The following is a 13,025-nucleotide window of genomic DNA, read 5'->3' as shown; positions in this document are numbered from 1 at the left end:
TGTCCATGAATGAATGAATGAATGTCCGAGAGCAGATCCAATGTGATCACCAAACTGTTAAAATCCTCACTGGTAAGTAGTCCAAAGTCCCATTCCACAATCCACAATCGGTTGACAGTCGGGAGCGAGCACAAAACGCTGCAGACACCGGTAACCCGGCTACCTTTATACTGTGTTACACCAAACGCGAATAGAGTGTCAAATTCGTGTCTACCGCGTCTAGTTTGCCGCTTGAACATTTTGAATGCATTCGCGCGTCTAGAGCGAAATAGACGCGCATAAAAAACAAGCGTTTGAAGCGAAATTGACGTGCGTCCGAGGCGAAATCCGCTTCTTGTGGGAGGGGCAAGTGCTAGGCGGTTGTCTGTTTGCAAGATGGCTGATGTTGATCGTGCGTTCATCGAGAGAGCTACCGCTTTGTATTCGCGGGTCGATAAACGCGTACGTGACTCAAAAGTGAAATGTGTATTTACAACTTACCAGGTTGCCCAATCTCCTCACCGACACTCTTCCAAGCGAGGTCCTTTTTATTCCTGTCTCTATAGAAGTATGAACTTGTGTCATAAATCTCCGGGTGACTGCTCACTGATAATCGTTCCTCCATTTTGAATGAGTGACTCCGGGCGGGCCTGCCACCACAGCAGCAAGCAGGCTCCTGATTGGTTAACGCGGCGCGAATTTACGCCAAAGTTCAAATTTTTCAACTCGGGCGTCAGACGCGAATTCGCGTCAAACGCGTAAATGCACAAAAAGCACCATTCTGTAACAAACACGCCAGGTTCCAGCACCGTCCAATCACAGCGCACACCTTCCCCTGAGTACTGATCACCGTCACCTGCACCTCATCAGCGCACTCATCACCAGCACTATTTAAGACACACTCACACTCAGCCACATTGTCCGGTCTCGTTTGCATCAAAGGACTTACCTGTATGCTTACCTCAAGGACTCTTCTGACTACTTACCTGTTCTCCGGGTTTCCTAAGCTCCTTCCTACGATTCTCGTCTGGTGTGAAGTGTTGTCTGAAGTCATCAGCTCCATTCAGCAAGTATCATTCTCCATTGTCACTCTGCAACTACAAAGGACTGTGTCATTCTCCATATCACTCGTACATCACCAAAGTGCATCTGCTACTCACATGTCTGCATCATATACTCTGCTTGTGTCCAATAAACAAACCTGTTTTATCTATCTTCTGTCTCCTGCCTGGTCCTATCGTAACACATTTGCGCGAAATGCTCAATTAGACGCGAACTAGACGCGCAAATGAGGCGAATTCGCGTCTTCCGCGCCGCGCTAAACGGCTCATTCGCGCCGCGAGACCTCCAGACGCACGTAAACGCGTCTTTACATTGACTTAACATTGAAATCATTCGCACCAGACGCTCTATTTGCGTTTGGTGTGAACACAGCATTAAAGTTCCGTGTTATGATCACGTGATGTGTGGCGGCGCGAAATCTCGCGAGAGTTTGTTCATATGGGATCTCACAGGGTGGCAATTAAAATAAATGATCAACCATGCATTCGTGTTAATCATACATAACTATAAATATCACCCCTTATGTGGCATTGCTACATAAATTCCCCAACCCCCCCCCCCCCCCGCCGTCGGCATCGGAGGAGGCGACCATACCATTTATGTAGCAATGCCACATAAGGGGTGATATTTATAGTATTGTCAACCGATTGTGGAATACTTACCGAACTGTTTATTTTTGGAGTTTACTGCCGCCTCGCTTGTGGAGTTTTGTCTGTGTGTTTTTTTGGGACTTTGGACTACTTACCAATGAGGATTTTAACAGTTTGGTGATCACGTTGGATCTGCTCTCGGACATTCATTCATTCATTCATGGACATTTTCCGGTGAGACTGATTCAATATCATACATACTACAGTTGGACTTTCACTTTCGCATACACACCTTTTTTTAACATTTTTTCTGGTTGTATTGGGGGTCATGAATTTTTCTAAATTGTATAATACACTTGGGTGATTGAAACAAATTTTTGTCTGTCTTTTTTCCATATTTTTTCCTGAGGAACGAGCGGTTCCCTCAATTTAGTGTACGCTCTAGTCGGAGTGTTACACATGTACAAGATTTTCTCACACTGAAAATGTAAAATCTGTCCATTTATATGTATACTTTTTCTATTGTTTCTATATTGATCCTACATATTAATCTACAGTAATAAATTAACTTATTTGTGGAGTGAGGATGGATCCAGACTTGGATTGTAACTAGTATCCTCAAATGCTCCTGTCTTGGTTTGTTCATATCATGAAGTTTCCATGATTTTGCTGGTGTGTTAGTGACTGTATTACATTTATAAATGATTCATGTAGCTCACACATGAACGGAACATGGATTTGAGTCATTTTCTATTTCTGTTTTCAGACTGAAGAGATGTGGTAATACAAAGAAACAGTGTCTCATCCTGACTTTAGCTCTGAAATCAAACTCATCACACCTGAGAGAGCTGGACCTTAGTGTAAACATAATAGGAAAAGGAGTGAAGCACTTATGTGACATACTGAAGGATTCACAGTGTAAACTGGAAAGATTGAGGTCAGTAACATTCACATACAAAAATCAAAATGCTCAAAATCACACTTTATACTCAATATCTCATGCAGAGCCTGAGTTCACATTATATTTGTTTCTTCACCTTAATAGTATGGGATCTGGTGAAATGAAGATGATCTCACTTCCTCTGTCTATTTTATTTACTTATGACGATGACGTGACTTTACATAATAATTATTATAGAAACATTCTATTTATTATAGAATTATAATTATTATAGAAAATAGTTATTTTTCTTCTCTCTCTCCATCTCTCTCTCTTTCTCTCTCTCTGCTAATGTAGGTTAAGCTTCTGTCATATGCCAGAAGAAGGTTGTTCTGCTCTGACTTCAGCTCTGAAATCAAACCCATCACACCTGAGAGAGCTGGACCTGAGCAAGAATAAACTAGGAGACTCTGGAGTGAAAAACCTCAGTGATCTACTGATGAACCCACAATTCAATCTGGAGAAACTAGAGTTAGTATAATTATACTGTACAGCAGTTACAGTGTGATTAAAGTTTACTGTTAAGTTTAAAGGGAACATAACACACAGGTTTTGCTAATCTCATGTTAATCTTGTGTACCTATAGAGTAGTAGTGCATCCTTCATATCTCTGAAGAATCTTTAGTTTTATCAGATTTATAAAAGGCAGATACACTAACGATTTTTTCGTAAAGCTAAGCTCCTGGAGGCGTGCCATGGGCAGAGCTAAAGAGTCATGAGCACATGCAGCTTTTGCGTAGTGATCATCTGCATGCTTTCGATGGTCAGCTAAACAAATGCATTTAAACGCACTCAAGTTTTACTCAACACCTGCGGCTCTGACTCATAACCAGGATCGTTTATCACTGTAACCATTTCATTTTTCAGTTTCAAATGATCTGTAAATCCAGCGTCGAACTGGGCCTTGTTTATGAAACCATAAGCGCCGATCCTGATGGCTTGAGCAGCCGCGGAAAAACACGAGATATTCTCCATTCATTTTAACCAATAAAAATGTGATTGCAACTTTTAGACACAACTTCATCCCAGCAGACACACACACAAAAAAAAAAGTTAACCAGTGGATGCATTCACACAGGCAGCAGGTGCAGCGCGTGAGCATCAAGCAGGAGCGTCACGTAAGCAGCAGTGAAGGGGGGGTTTCGGCTCTGAGTCTTTTTTTGCTGCGCTGCTGACACTCAATTAAAGTGAAAGCACTTTTGATGGACAAAATAATTATAATTTCACATAAAAAGTGTTCAAAATGCACAGAATAAGTCATTTTCTCTTTCTGTTTTCAGTCTAAATGTTTGCAGTATTACAGAGAAACAGTGTGTCATCCTGTTTTTAGCTCTGAAATCAAACCCATCACACCTGAAAGAGCTGGACCTGAGCAGGAATCAAATAAAAAACACAGGAGTGAAGCACTTATGTGACGTACTGAAGGATTCAGAGTGTAAACTGGAGAGATTGAGGTCAGTAACATTCACATACAAGAATCAAAATGCTCAAAATCACTTTAACAGTTTAAACTAAAACACTTTATACTCATTATCTCAATAAAGAGCCTGAGTTGACATTATATTTGTGTACAGTTCTTCACTTTAATGGTTTGTGATCTGGTGAAATGAAGATGATGATCTCTTCCTTTGTCTGTTTTATTTACTTATGAAGATGACGTGACTTTACAGAATAAAGAGTTCTTCTCTTATTGTCTACACTCTCTCTCTCTCCCTCTCTCTCTCTCTCTGAGCGGAATTTGAGTGAGTGGATGTGAGATTGGGAACGTGGTTTGGCGTGAGTGTTTTTCTCTTTTTCTTTTACGAGTTTTGTTTATTTTTAGTGGTATAGTTTAAAGGTGGTAAAGAGGTTCTTTTTGTCGACTGAGTTTTTGAAATGAGCGCATGGGTAAGAACAACCCCCCTCCTTCACAACTCATTTAGAGGGAACGCCTCCCAAAACTCGTGCACGAGTGTCGGAATACGAGTGTTTACCACCGGCATTCGCTGTGTTATTAAGCCGGGCACACATTTAATGACTAGCTAAAACATTCTGACTGTGCTCAACATACAGCGATTGTTTCCTGCTCCTGAAGCAGATTTATATACTTTCACATGGAATTTGAACACCGACTGTAATCGCAGACTGAAAGCAACTGGCTCTGACTGGACACGTTTGAGCGCGATCAGTCATAAGTATCAATTTACATTCATAATCGGCCTTACAATCGTTAAGTGTGTGCGCGACTTAAAGCCGTGGATTCATTATGTCGGACTCACCGCAGGTAACTCATAATGTGCAGTTGTTACTCCTGTCTCCTGACAAAAACATTGCATGCAGCGCCTGTGGAGTGTGGAAAGTTACTGGAGCGCGCAGCCGTGCGTCTCTCACATGGATCGTCATGGCAGTGATTGACAAGCCAGAGGGCCAGTCTGATGTTTGATTGGCTGATGTTTTTAAGGCCCTACCTTGTGCACAGATGATGTATATTAATATTATTACTTTCTGTGCACCTAATAAATAGTCTTTTATCAGTTAGTAAAGACAGTTTCAAGTAATATTGCAAAAATGTATAAAACAAAACATCCTCTTTAGCAACTTTAAGTGGTTTAGTTGTTGGTGGCACTGGCTGTGCCGGTTCATGGAGTTGGAAGCATGGTTCTGGAAATGCTCACACACCGACATGCTTTTAAACTTTGTCCAACTATTGACTGTTCTGTAGAAGATTGCACTTTGGCAGTTGGAGGGATGGTTGAATACATTAGCATTACATATGCATCTAGAATAAACAATGGAGTTGTGATTTTTGTGTATATGTTTGATAAAGTTGCAACAATTGTTGAATGAGGTGTAACAATCAGAGATGTCGGATTATTACACGTTTGTTAATCCGGCAAAAGAGATCAAGTCCCTCCATTAACTAGTAATGAAATGTTAGAGAGGGAACTTTCGTGGCATGGACAGCTAATGTCGCTGATTAGATTGATTTCTCTTGGCTGTAAATCTCCACAATTGAGACATGTTGTTTCATTCAGAAGGCAAGTTTTTATGATTCTAAAGAACATGAAGAAATGATTCTCAAGAACAAAACAGACTGAGATAAATGATTTTCAGGGACACAATTGGAATGAATTAAATGATTCCCAGGGACAAAAACAAAATGAATTGCGTATTTCAAGCGTATTAAGACCTTTATGCCATCTATGGTGTTAGGGTCTAGGCCGACATGAGAGCATTTAAGATTTATAGGCTTTTGGGTACATTTTTCTCCATCTCAATGTTGAGAAAACAAAAGAACTGGGTTTTAATGCACCTAGTCTCAGTCAGATCTCCATTCATGGCAACATGACAGAACAGGTTGAGAAATTCAAATATCTTGGACTCACCCTGGATAACAAGCTCACTTTTGACCATCACATAACAGACATTCAGAAACGCTCACAACAACGTCTGCATGTTCTACGAAAACTCAGTTCCCCTTACATTGCCCCTCATCTTCTGTTACTACTGTACACGAGCATTATTCAGCCCATTCTGCTATACTGCTCCACTAGTTTTTATACCATGCTGTCAGTCACCAACAAAAACAAACTGAATAAAATAACATACATAGCTTCAAAAATAATACATGCTCCTACACCCAACATCTCAGAACTCAATGACAGAGCAATAGCCCGCCTTGCCCAAACCATAATAAGAGACCCAGAGCACCCTCTCAACTACCACTTTGCTCTCCTGCCCTCCGGGCGCAGGTACAGGACCCCGACATGGAGAAGGGCTCGTTTCAAAAAGAGCTTTGTCCCATCTGCAATTTCAATTCTTAACAGGCTACAAAGCTGAACATCTACCTTTTTGTGCTTTTGTGTTGTTGTTTTTGTGTACATATGTTTTTTTTTTTTTTTGGGCCAGTTATGTGTACTGTATGACAGTCTGTGAAAACAAATTTCCCGTTACGGGACAATAAAACTATCTATCTATCTATCTATCTATTTGGAAATGGCCATTTTCTTAAAGGGGTGGTTCAATGCGATTTCACTTTTTTAACTTTTGTTAGTGTGTAATGTTGCTGCATAAACAGTATCTGCAAAGTTACAGAACTAAAAGTTCGATGCAAATGGAGATATTGTAAAGTTATGGCAGTTTAATGCCTACAAAAACGACTGGTTTGGACTACAACAAGCTTCTTCCCGGGTTGGTGACATCATAAACCCTGCAAAACACGCCCCCGGGAACACGAAGCAAAGTGGGCGAGGCCATGTCATGCAGCATAATGGAAGCGTAAGAGTTGTCTACACCGGACGTGAGCGGCGCAACACATCAAAAGATAATAGAATCCATTATAATCTGTGGTATTTTCACACTGGATGTGGCGTGGAAGACAGCTTCCAGAATCTACACGAGTTCAATGCTGGATTTGCACAAAGACTTATACTTCATTTTTGGGTGAATTAACCCTTTAATTTTATTTTGGGAAGAGCAAAGATGGCTGTGTATATGAGCAGATGAAATAAGGTGGAATGATCTGCAGATGATGATGCTGTTTTTGTATTTGTCAAAATGTTGAAAGCTCATTTAAAAATAGATTTTAATTATTACAATTTGATGAATGATCTAGAACATTTTTCTAATATATGTGGTCAAAAGATGTGCTCTGCTCTGTTGTAGAGAACAATTTAATTTTCAAGAGTGTGTTGATTTAATGTGATGTTACTTATTTGATGTTTTTTAAATGTTTTAATAAGTATTTGTAAAATCTCAAAAAAAAAAAAATCTCTCTCCCTCTCCCCTAATGTAGGTTAAGCTGCTGTTATATGCCAGAAGAAGGTTGTTCTGCTCTGACTTGCGCTCTGAAATCAAACCCATCACACCTGAGAGAGCTGGACCTGAGCAAGAATGAACTAGGAGACTCTGGAGTGAAAAACCTCAGTGATCTACTGATGAACCCACAATTCAATCTGGAGAAACTAGAGTTAGTATCATTATACTGTACAGCAGTTACAGTGTGTTTAAAGTTTACTGTTTAGTTTAAGACAACTGGACTCAAGTCACATCATTTATAGCTTTGCACTTTCTGGTGTTTCTCCATCTGAAGAAAGATTCAGAAATACTATTAGTTAACAGCTTGTTGTGTGTATCAATAGAAAGAGAAAAAAAAGTTTTGAAGCATTTGAAACTTTGTAGCTATAAAATAGTTTCATGGTGACATCTGACAAATCTTTGCTTTGAAACAAGACAAAAGTGAGGACAGACTAAAAACAGTGTAACAAATGACAGTAGATTATTCTATAGTTACATACTGGACTAATGGTGCTTTTCACTAAATCTTAATTTATTAAGCAAAATGTGTGTTTGGAGGTTGTAAACTACACTTTAATTGTGATTCACAATTTTCTTCCATTGAAAATGTGAAATCTGTCCATTTATATTAAGTTTCCATGATTTTGCTGGTGTGTTAGTGACTGTATGGCATTTATTAATGATTCATTTAACTCACACATGAACTGAACATGGATTTGAGTCATTTTCTCTTTGTGTTTTTAGTCTGAATAAATGCAATATTACAGAGGAACAGTGTGTCATCCTGACTTCAGCTCTGAAATCAAACTCATCACACCTGAGAGAGCTGGACCTGAGCAGGAATATAATAGGAAACAGAGGAGTGAAGCACTTATGTGTCATACTGATGGATATACACTGTAAACTGGAGAGATTGAGGTCAGTAACATTCACATAAAAGAATCAAAATGCTCAAAATCACTTTAACAGTTTAAACTAAAACACTTTATACTCAATATCTCATGAAGAGCCTGAGATCACATTATATTTATTTACATTTATTCATTTGGCAGATGCTTTTATCCAAAGCAACTTACAAGTAAGGAATACACAAGCGAGTCGTCATGACGAGGCAAATAGACACAAGAAGTGTTTAGGCAGTGCTCAGAGTATCATAAACTACAATAGAGAAGGATTAGAGGAAGTGAAAGGATAGGAATTTAAAAAAAAATTTAGGATGAGGTTAAGTGCTCACGAAAGAGATGAGTTTTCAGCTGTCTTTTGAATATTGCCAGGGATTCAGCATTCCGGATGAAGGCAGGAAGATCATTCCACCAGCAAGAGACAGTGAATGAGAATGTCCTGGAGAGTGATTTCATTCCTCTCTTTGATGGTACCATGAGCCTCCTTTAATGAGCACAGGTTTCTGGTAGGAGTGTAGACTCGTAAGAGTGAGTGGAAGTAGATGGGTGCTGAGCCTGTGGTAGATCTGTAAGCAAGCACCAACGACTTGAATTTGATGCGAGCAGCAAGTGGTAGCCAGTGCAGAGAGATGAAGAAGGCGTGACGTGGGATCTTTTGGGCTTCTTATTTGTAGAGGCTTGATTGTGCATGATGACAGTCCAGCCAGAAGAGCATTGCAATAATCAAGCCTAAAAATGACCAGGGCCTGGACAAGAAGTTGTGTTGCATGTTCTTTTAGAAAGGGTTGATTGTCAGAAATGAGAAGCCCTGTGCTCCCACCCCTCACAGACTGGCGAGGGGTATGAGAGAAAGTGAAGTTGTTAGAGAGAGCAGCGGGAGTTCCTCTGGATGAATCCAGGTCTTCGTCAAGCCCAAGATATCGAGAGTAAAATTAGTAGCAAAGGCTGGAATGAAGTCAGCTTTGTTAACTGCTGACTGACAATTCCATAGACCCACAGAAACAGAGGGAGTAGTATTAGTAGATAGGACGCAGGTTAACAAACTCTGCAAACACAGCTGATATTCTAAATACCAATGTGTACAATTAAAATACAAATTAGAGTCAAGGTAGAAAATAGAATAAAGCACATAATCTAAATTAATCCTTCCTAGCAGCAAATAATAAACTAAGCAACTGACCCAAAACAGATATTAAGCAAGACACTTACACGCTCTTGCCGTCTCCACTGCCAGCTCACTACTCCTTTGTGTAAAATTATTTGCATCAGATTCTTCACCTTAATGATTTGTTTGTAAGATAATCTCTCTTCCTCTGTTTGTGTCTTTCTAGTCTACAGGAATGTGGCATTACAGATGTTTCTTCTTTAACTCAGTCTTTGACTATCTCAAAAGCACTGCAGTTTTTAAAAGAGCTTGATCTGAGTTTCAATAAGCTAGGAGACTCAAAGCAGTGGCTCAGTGACGTGCTACAAGACTCAAACTGTGACCTGAGGTGAGGAAACATCACTGTGATATCAAAGATCTTCATTCACCTCTGATATGTGAACAAACCTTTCAGATATTTGTGAAAGGAAATTATCATTAAGCTTGTAAATGGTTTGTGTGAGAACAAATTGTGATGCTCTATTCAACACCTGCTTTATTAACTGTGTCAGTAGAAGTGAATATATATATATAAAATATACTGCTAAAATCAGGTTCAGCTCACAGCTGTCCAGCCTCACATGCAAACATGTTTAAACTATAGGGCAAATGGCTTTAACTAGTGCAAATTTAACTCAAAATAACATTTGTATTTGCTCACTGTGGTTTATTCCATATGCCATACACTCATTAGCATGTTTCTCCTTTACAGTGACTCAATAGGAGTCACAGGTCCTTCTGCAGTCACACCACCACAAACAGAAACACAAACTTATGAATGTCAGTCATGTTTTAAATGTAGTGTATTAAACACAAATACTGTTTGAGAAATAACTCTGCAAAATCATGTACAGTCAGTAATTTATTTGCAATTATAATAATTAATCTTAGTAATCTGATTACAGGAATTTAATGTCACTTCTTTTTACTCAAAAAAAAAAAATAATATAATATATAATACGGAAAGTATTCAGACCCCCTTAAATTTTTCACTCTTTGTTATATTGCAGCCATTTGCTAAAATCATTTAAGTTCATTTTTTTCCTCATTAATGTACACACAGCACCCTATATTTACAGAAAAACACAGAATTGTTGACATTTTTGAAAAACTGAAATATCACATGGTCCTAAGTATTCAGACCCTTTGCTGTGACTGTCAGGGATCTGTGAGGGAAGACTCAAATGCAGGATGAGTGTTACAGGTTTATTGACAAGACTTGGGATATATAGGGTGAGGTGGTGAACACAGTCCATACAGTAGGAAGGGGTGAGGCACAAAGACAAGCTCCCTGGGGGAACGGCCACTGAGATCAGCCCAGGTTGTAAACAGGCCGGTGAGCATTGGCAGGTGTGCAGTATGAGGCCCAAAGATGTAGCGGGAGCCAGACAGGATTAAACAGCTCAAGTAGTTAGATCCATGTGACACGATCAGGCACTGAACCGGTCTTGCTGCTTGGCAGGGAGAGAGAGAGCGGCCACAGGGATCCTCAGTCTGCAGGACAGGACAGGGGGAGACCAGAGACACAGAACGAGGACTTGACAAGACAGGTGGTTAGATGGTTTGGAACAAGGAAGGACAACAATGACAAAATGGATACAAGAAATTCCTACACAAACGCTATGAGCTTAGGTGAACAAAATAATAGAATACAGGCACGAAGTTTAACAAACTGGCAAAGACATGAGGGAAAGAGTGCACAATATAAAGGAGGCAAAGAACACGAGGAACAGGTGACAACACTTAGACTAACGAGGACTCAACAAGAAAGGGAGCAGGGAACATAGGGAACAGGTGAGAATGCTAATAACAAACGAAGACTGAACAATGACTTAAAGAGGGCGTGGTGACAGCAAACAAGGAGGTGGGAACAGAGGAGCACATGGCAAACACAGACAAAGCTATGTGCTCAGACACAACATAAACAAAGACACATTAAATAAAGACAAAACAGGCAAGGCTGTCAGGGCAGAACCCTGACAGTGACACTCATATATTTAAATCAGGTGCTGTCCATTTCTTCTGATCATCCTTGAGATGGTTCTACACCTTCATTTGAGTCCAGCTGTGTTTGATTATACTGATTGGACTTGATTAGGAAAGCCAAACACCTGTCTATATAAGACCTTACAGCTCACAGTGCATGTCAGAGCAAATGAGAATCATGAGGTCAAAGGAACTGCCTGAAGAGCTCAGAGACAGAATTGTGGCAAGGCACAGATCTGGCCAAGGTTACAAAAAAAAACTTCTGCTGCACTTAAGGTTCCTAAGAGCACAGTGGCCTCCATAATCCTTAAATGGAAGACGTTTGGGACAACCAGAACCCGGCCAGGTTGCAATCGAGGGAAAGATGAATATATATATATATATATATATATATATATATATATATATGTGTGTGTGTGTAATTTTTACTATTCCACTGAACACTGATTGTTTCTCTGCTGTTTCCTCCTTACAGAGTAGACATCAGTTCACCTTATTTTTAAAATATGTGAAACGGACATGAGAGTGACCATCAGGTGATCCACAGTAGAGTCTCACTCAGATGAGACTGTCAGCAGAAATCTTCAGCCTCTTCAGTATCAGGCCTACAAATATAATGATGTTTGAATTTAAGACATTCATAATGATTAAAATGTTTCTAGTGATTGTCATGTATAAATGTATCAAATGATATAAAGTCTACAATGTGAAATTTGCATGTTAAAAAGTTTTTAAAAAAACAGGGTTTCTGCAGATTTCATAAAATCTAATTTTATGCTTTTTAATGCCGTTTTTTTATGCCATATATATACAGTGCCCTCCACAATTATTGGCACCCTTAGTAAATATAAGCAAAGGCAGCTGTGAAAATAAATCTGCATTGTTTATCCTTTTGATCTTTCATAAAAAAAAATCGCAAAAATCTAACCTTTCATCGAAGTAAAACAATTGAAAGTGGGGGGAAAATCACATTATGAAATAAACGTTTTTCTCCAATACATATTGGCCACAATTATTGGCACCCCTAGAAATTCGTATGAGTAAAATATCTCTGAAGTATATTCCCATTCATATTTACATTTTTTAGCACACCAGGGTGACTAGGAGAATGAAATTGTCCAGCCATGACTTCCTGTTCCACAGGAGAATAAACATGAGGAAACACAAAGGCCAAATTCCCTTAATCATTCATCACAATGAGTAAAACCAAAGAATATAGTTCTGATGTGCAGCAAAAGATTGTTGAGCTTCACAGAATAGAAAGTGGCTATAAGAAAAAAGCTAATGTATTGAAAATCCCCATTTCCACTATCAGGGCAATAATTAAGAAGTTCCAATCAACTAAAGATGTTACAAATCTGCCTGGAAGAGGATGTGTGTCTAAATCGTCCTAATGCACAGTGAGGAAGAAAGTTTGAGTGTCCAAAGATTCTCCAAGGATCACAGCTGGAGAATTGCAGAGATTAGTTGAGTCTTGGGTTTCAGGAAGCCTAAAAAAAATATCAAACAGCACCTACATCCCCACAAGTTGTTCCGGAGGGTTTCATGAAAAATCCTCTGCTCTCATCCAGAAACAATCACCAGAATATTCAGTTGTCAGACACGACTGGAACTTCAAACGGGATGAGCTTCTATGGTCAGATGAA

At 39.5% G+C, this 13,025-nt stretch overlaps 1 protein-coding gene across 1 annotated transcript in view; it reads left to right on the top strand.

Moving 5' to 3' along the window:
* The window catches only part of LOC125255172 (ribonuclease inhibitor-like), a 13,510-nt gene extending 1,529 nt beyond the window's left edge, over positions 1–11,981 (top strand). Inside the window, exons 2-8 of the mRNA XM_048170205.1 lie at positions 2,398–2,568; positions 2,869–3,042; positions 3,852–4,025; positions 7,346–7,519; positions 8,092–8,265; positions 9,581–9,742; positions 11,855–11,981. Of these exons, the coding sequence (XP_048026162.1) occupies positions 2,398–2,568; positions 2,869–3,042; positions 3,852–4,025; positions 7,346–7,519; positions 8,092–8,265; positions 9,581–9,742; positions 11,855–11,882 (1,057 nt within the window). The 3' untranslated portion in view covers positions 11,883–11,981. The remainder of the gene's footprint in view (positions 1–2,397; positions 2,569–2,868; positions 3,043–3,851; positions 4,026–7,345; positions 7,520–8,091; positions 8,266–9,580; positions 9,743–11,854) is intronic.
* The last annotated feature ends 1,044 nt before the right edge of the window (positions 11,982–13,025 follow it).

This window comes from Megalobrama amblycephala, linkage group LG20 (genome assembly GCF_018812025.1).
Source record: "Megalobrama amblycephala isolate DHTTF-2021 linkage group LG20, ASM1881202v1, whole genome shotgun sequence".
Classification (NCBI taxonomy): domain Eukaryota; kingdom Metazoa; phylum Chordata; class Actinopteri; order Cypriniformes; family Xenocyprididae; genus Megalobrama; species Megalobrama amblycephala.
This window is presented reverse-complemented; position numbering and strand designations above follow the sequence as displayed.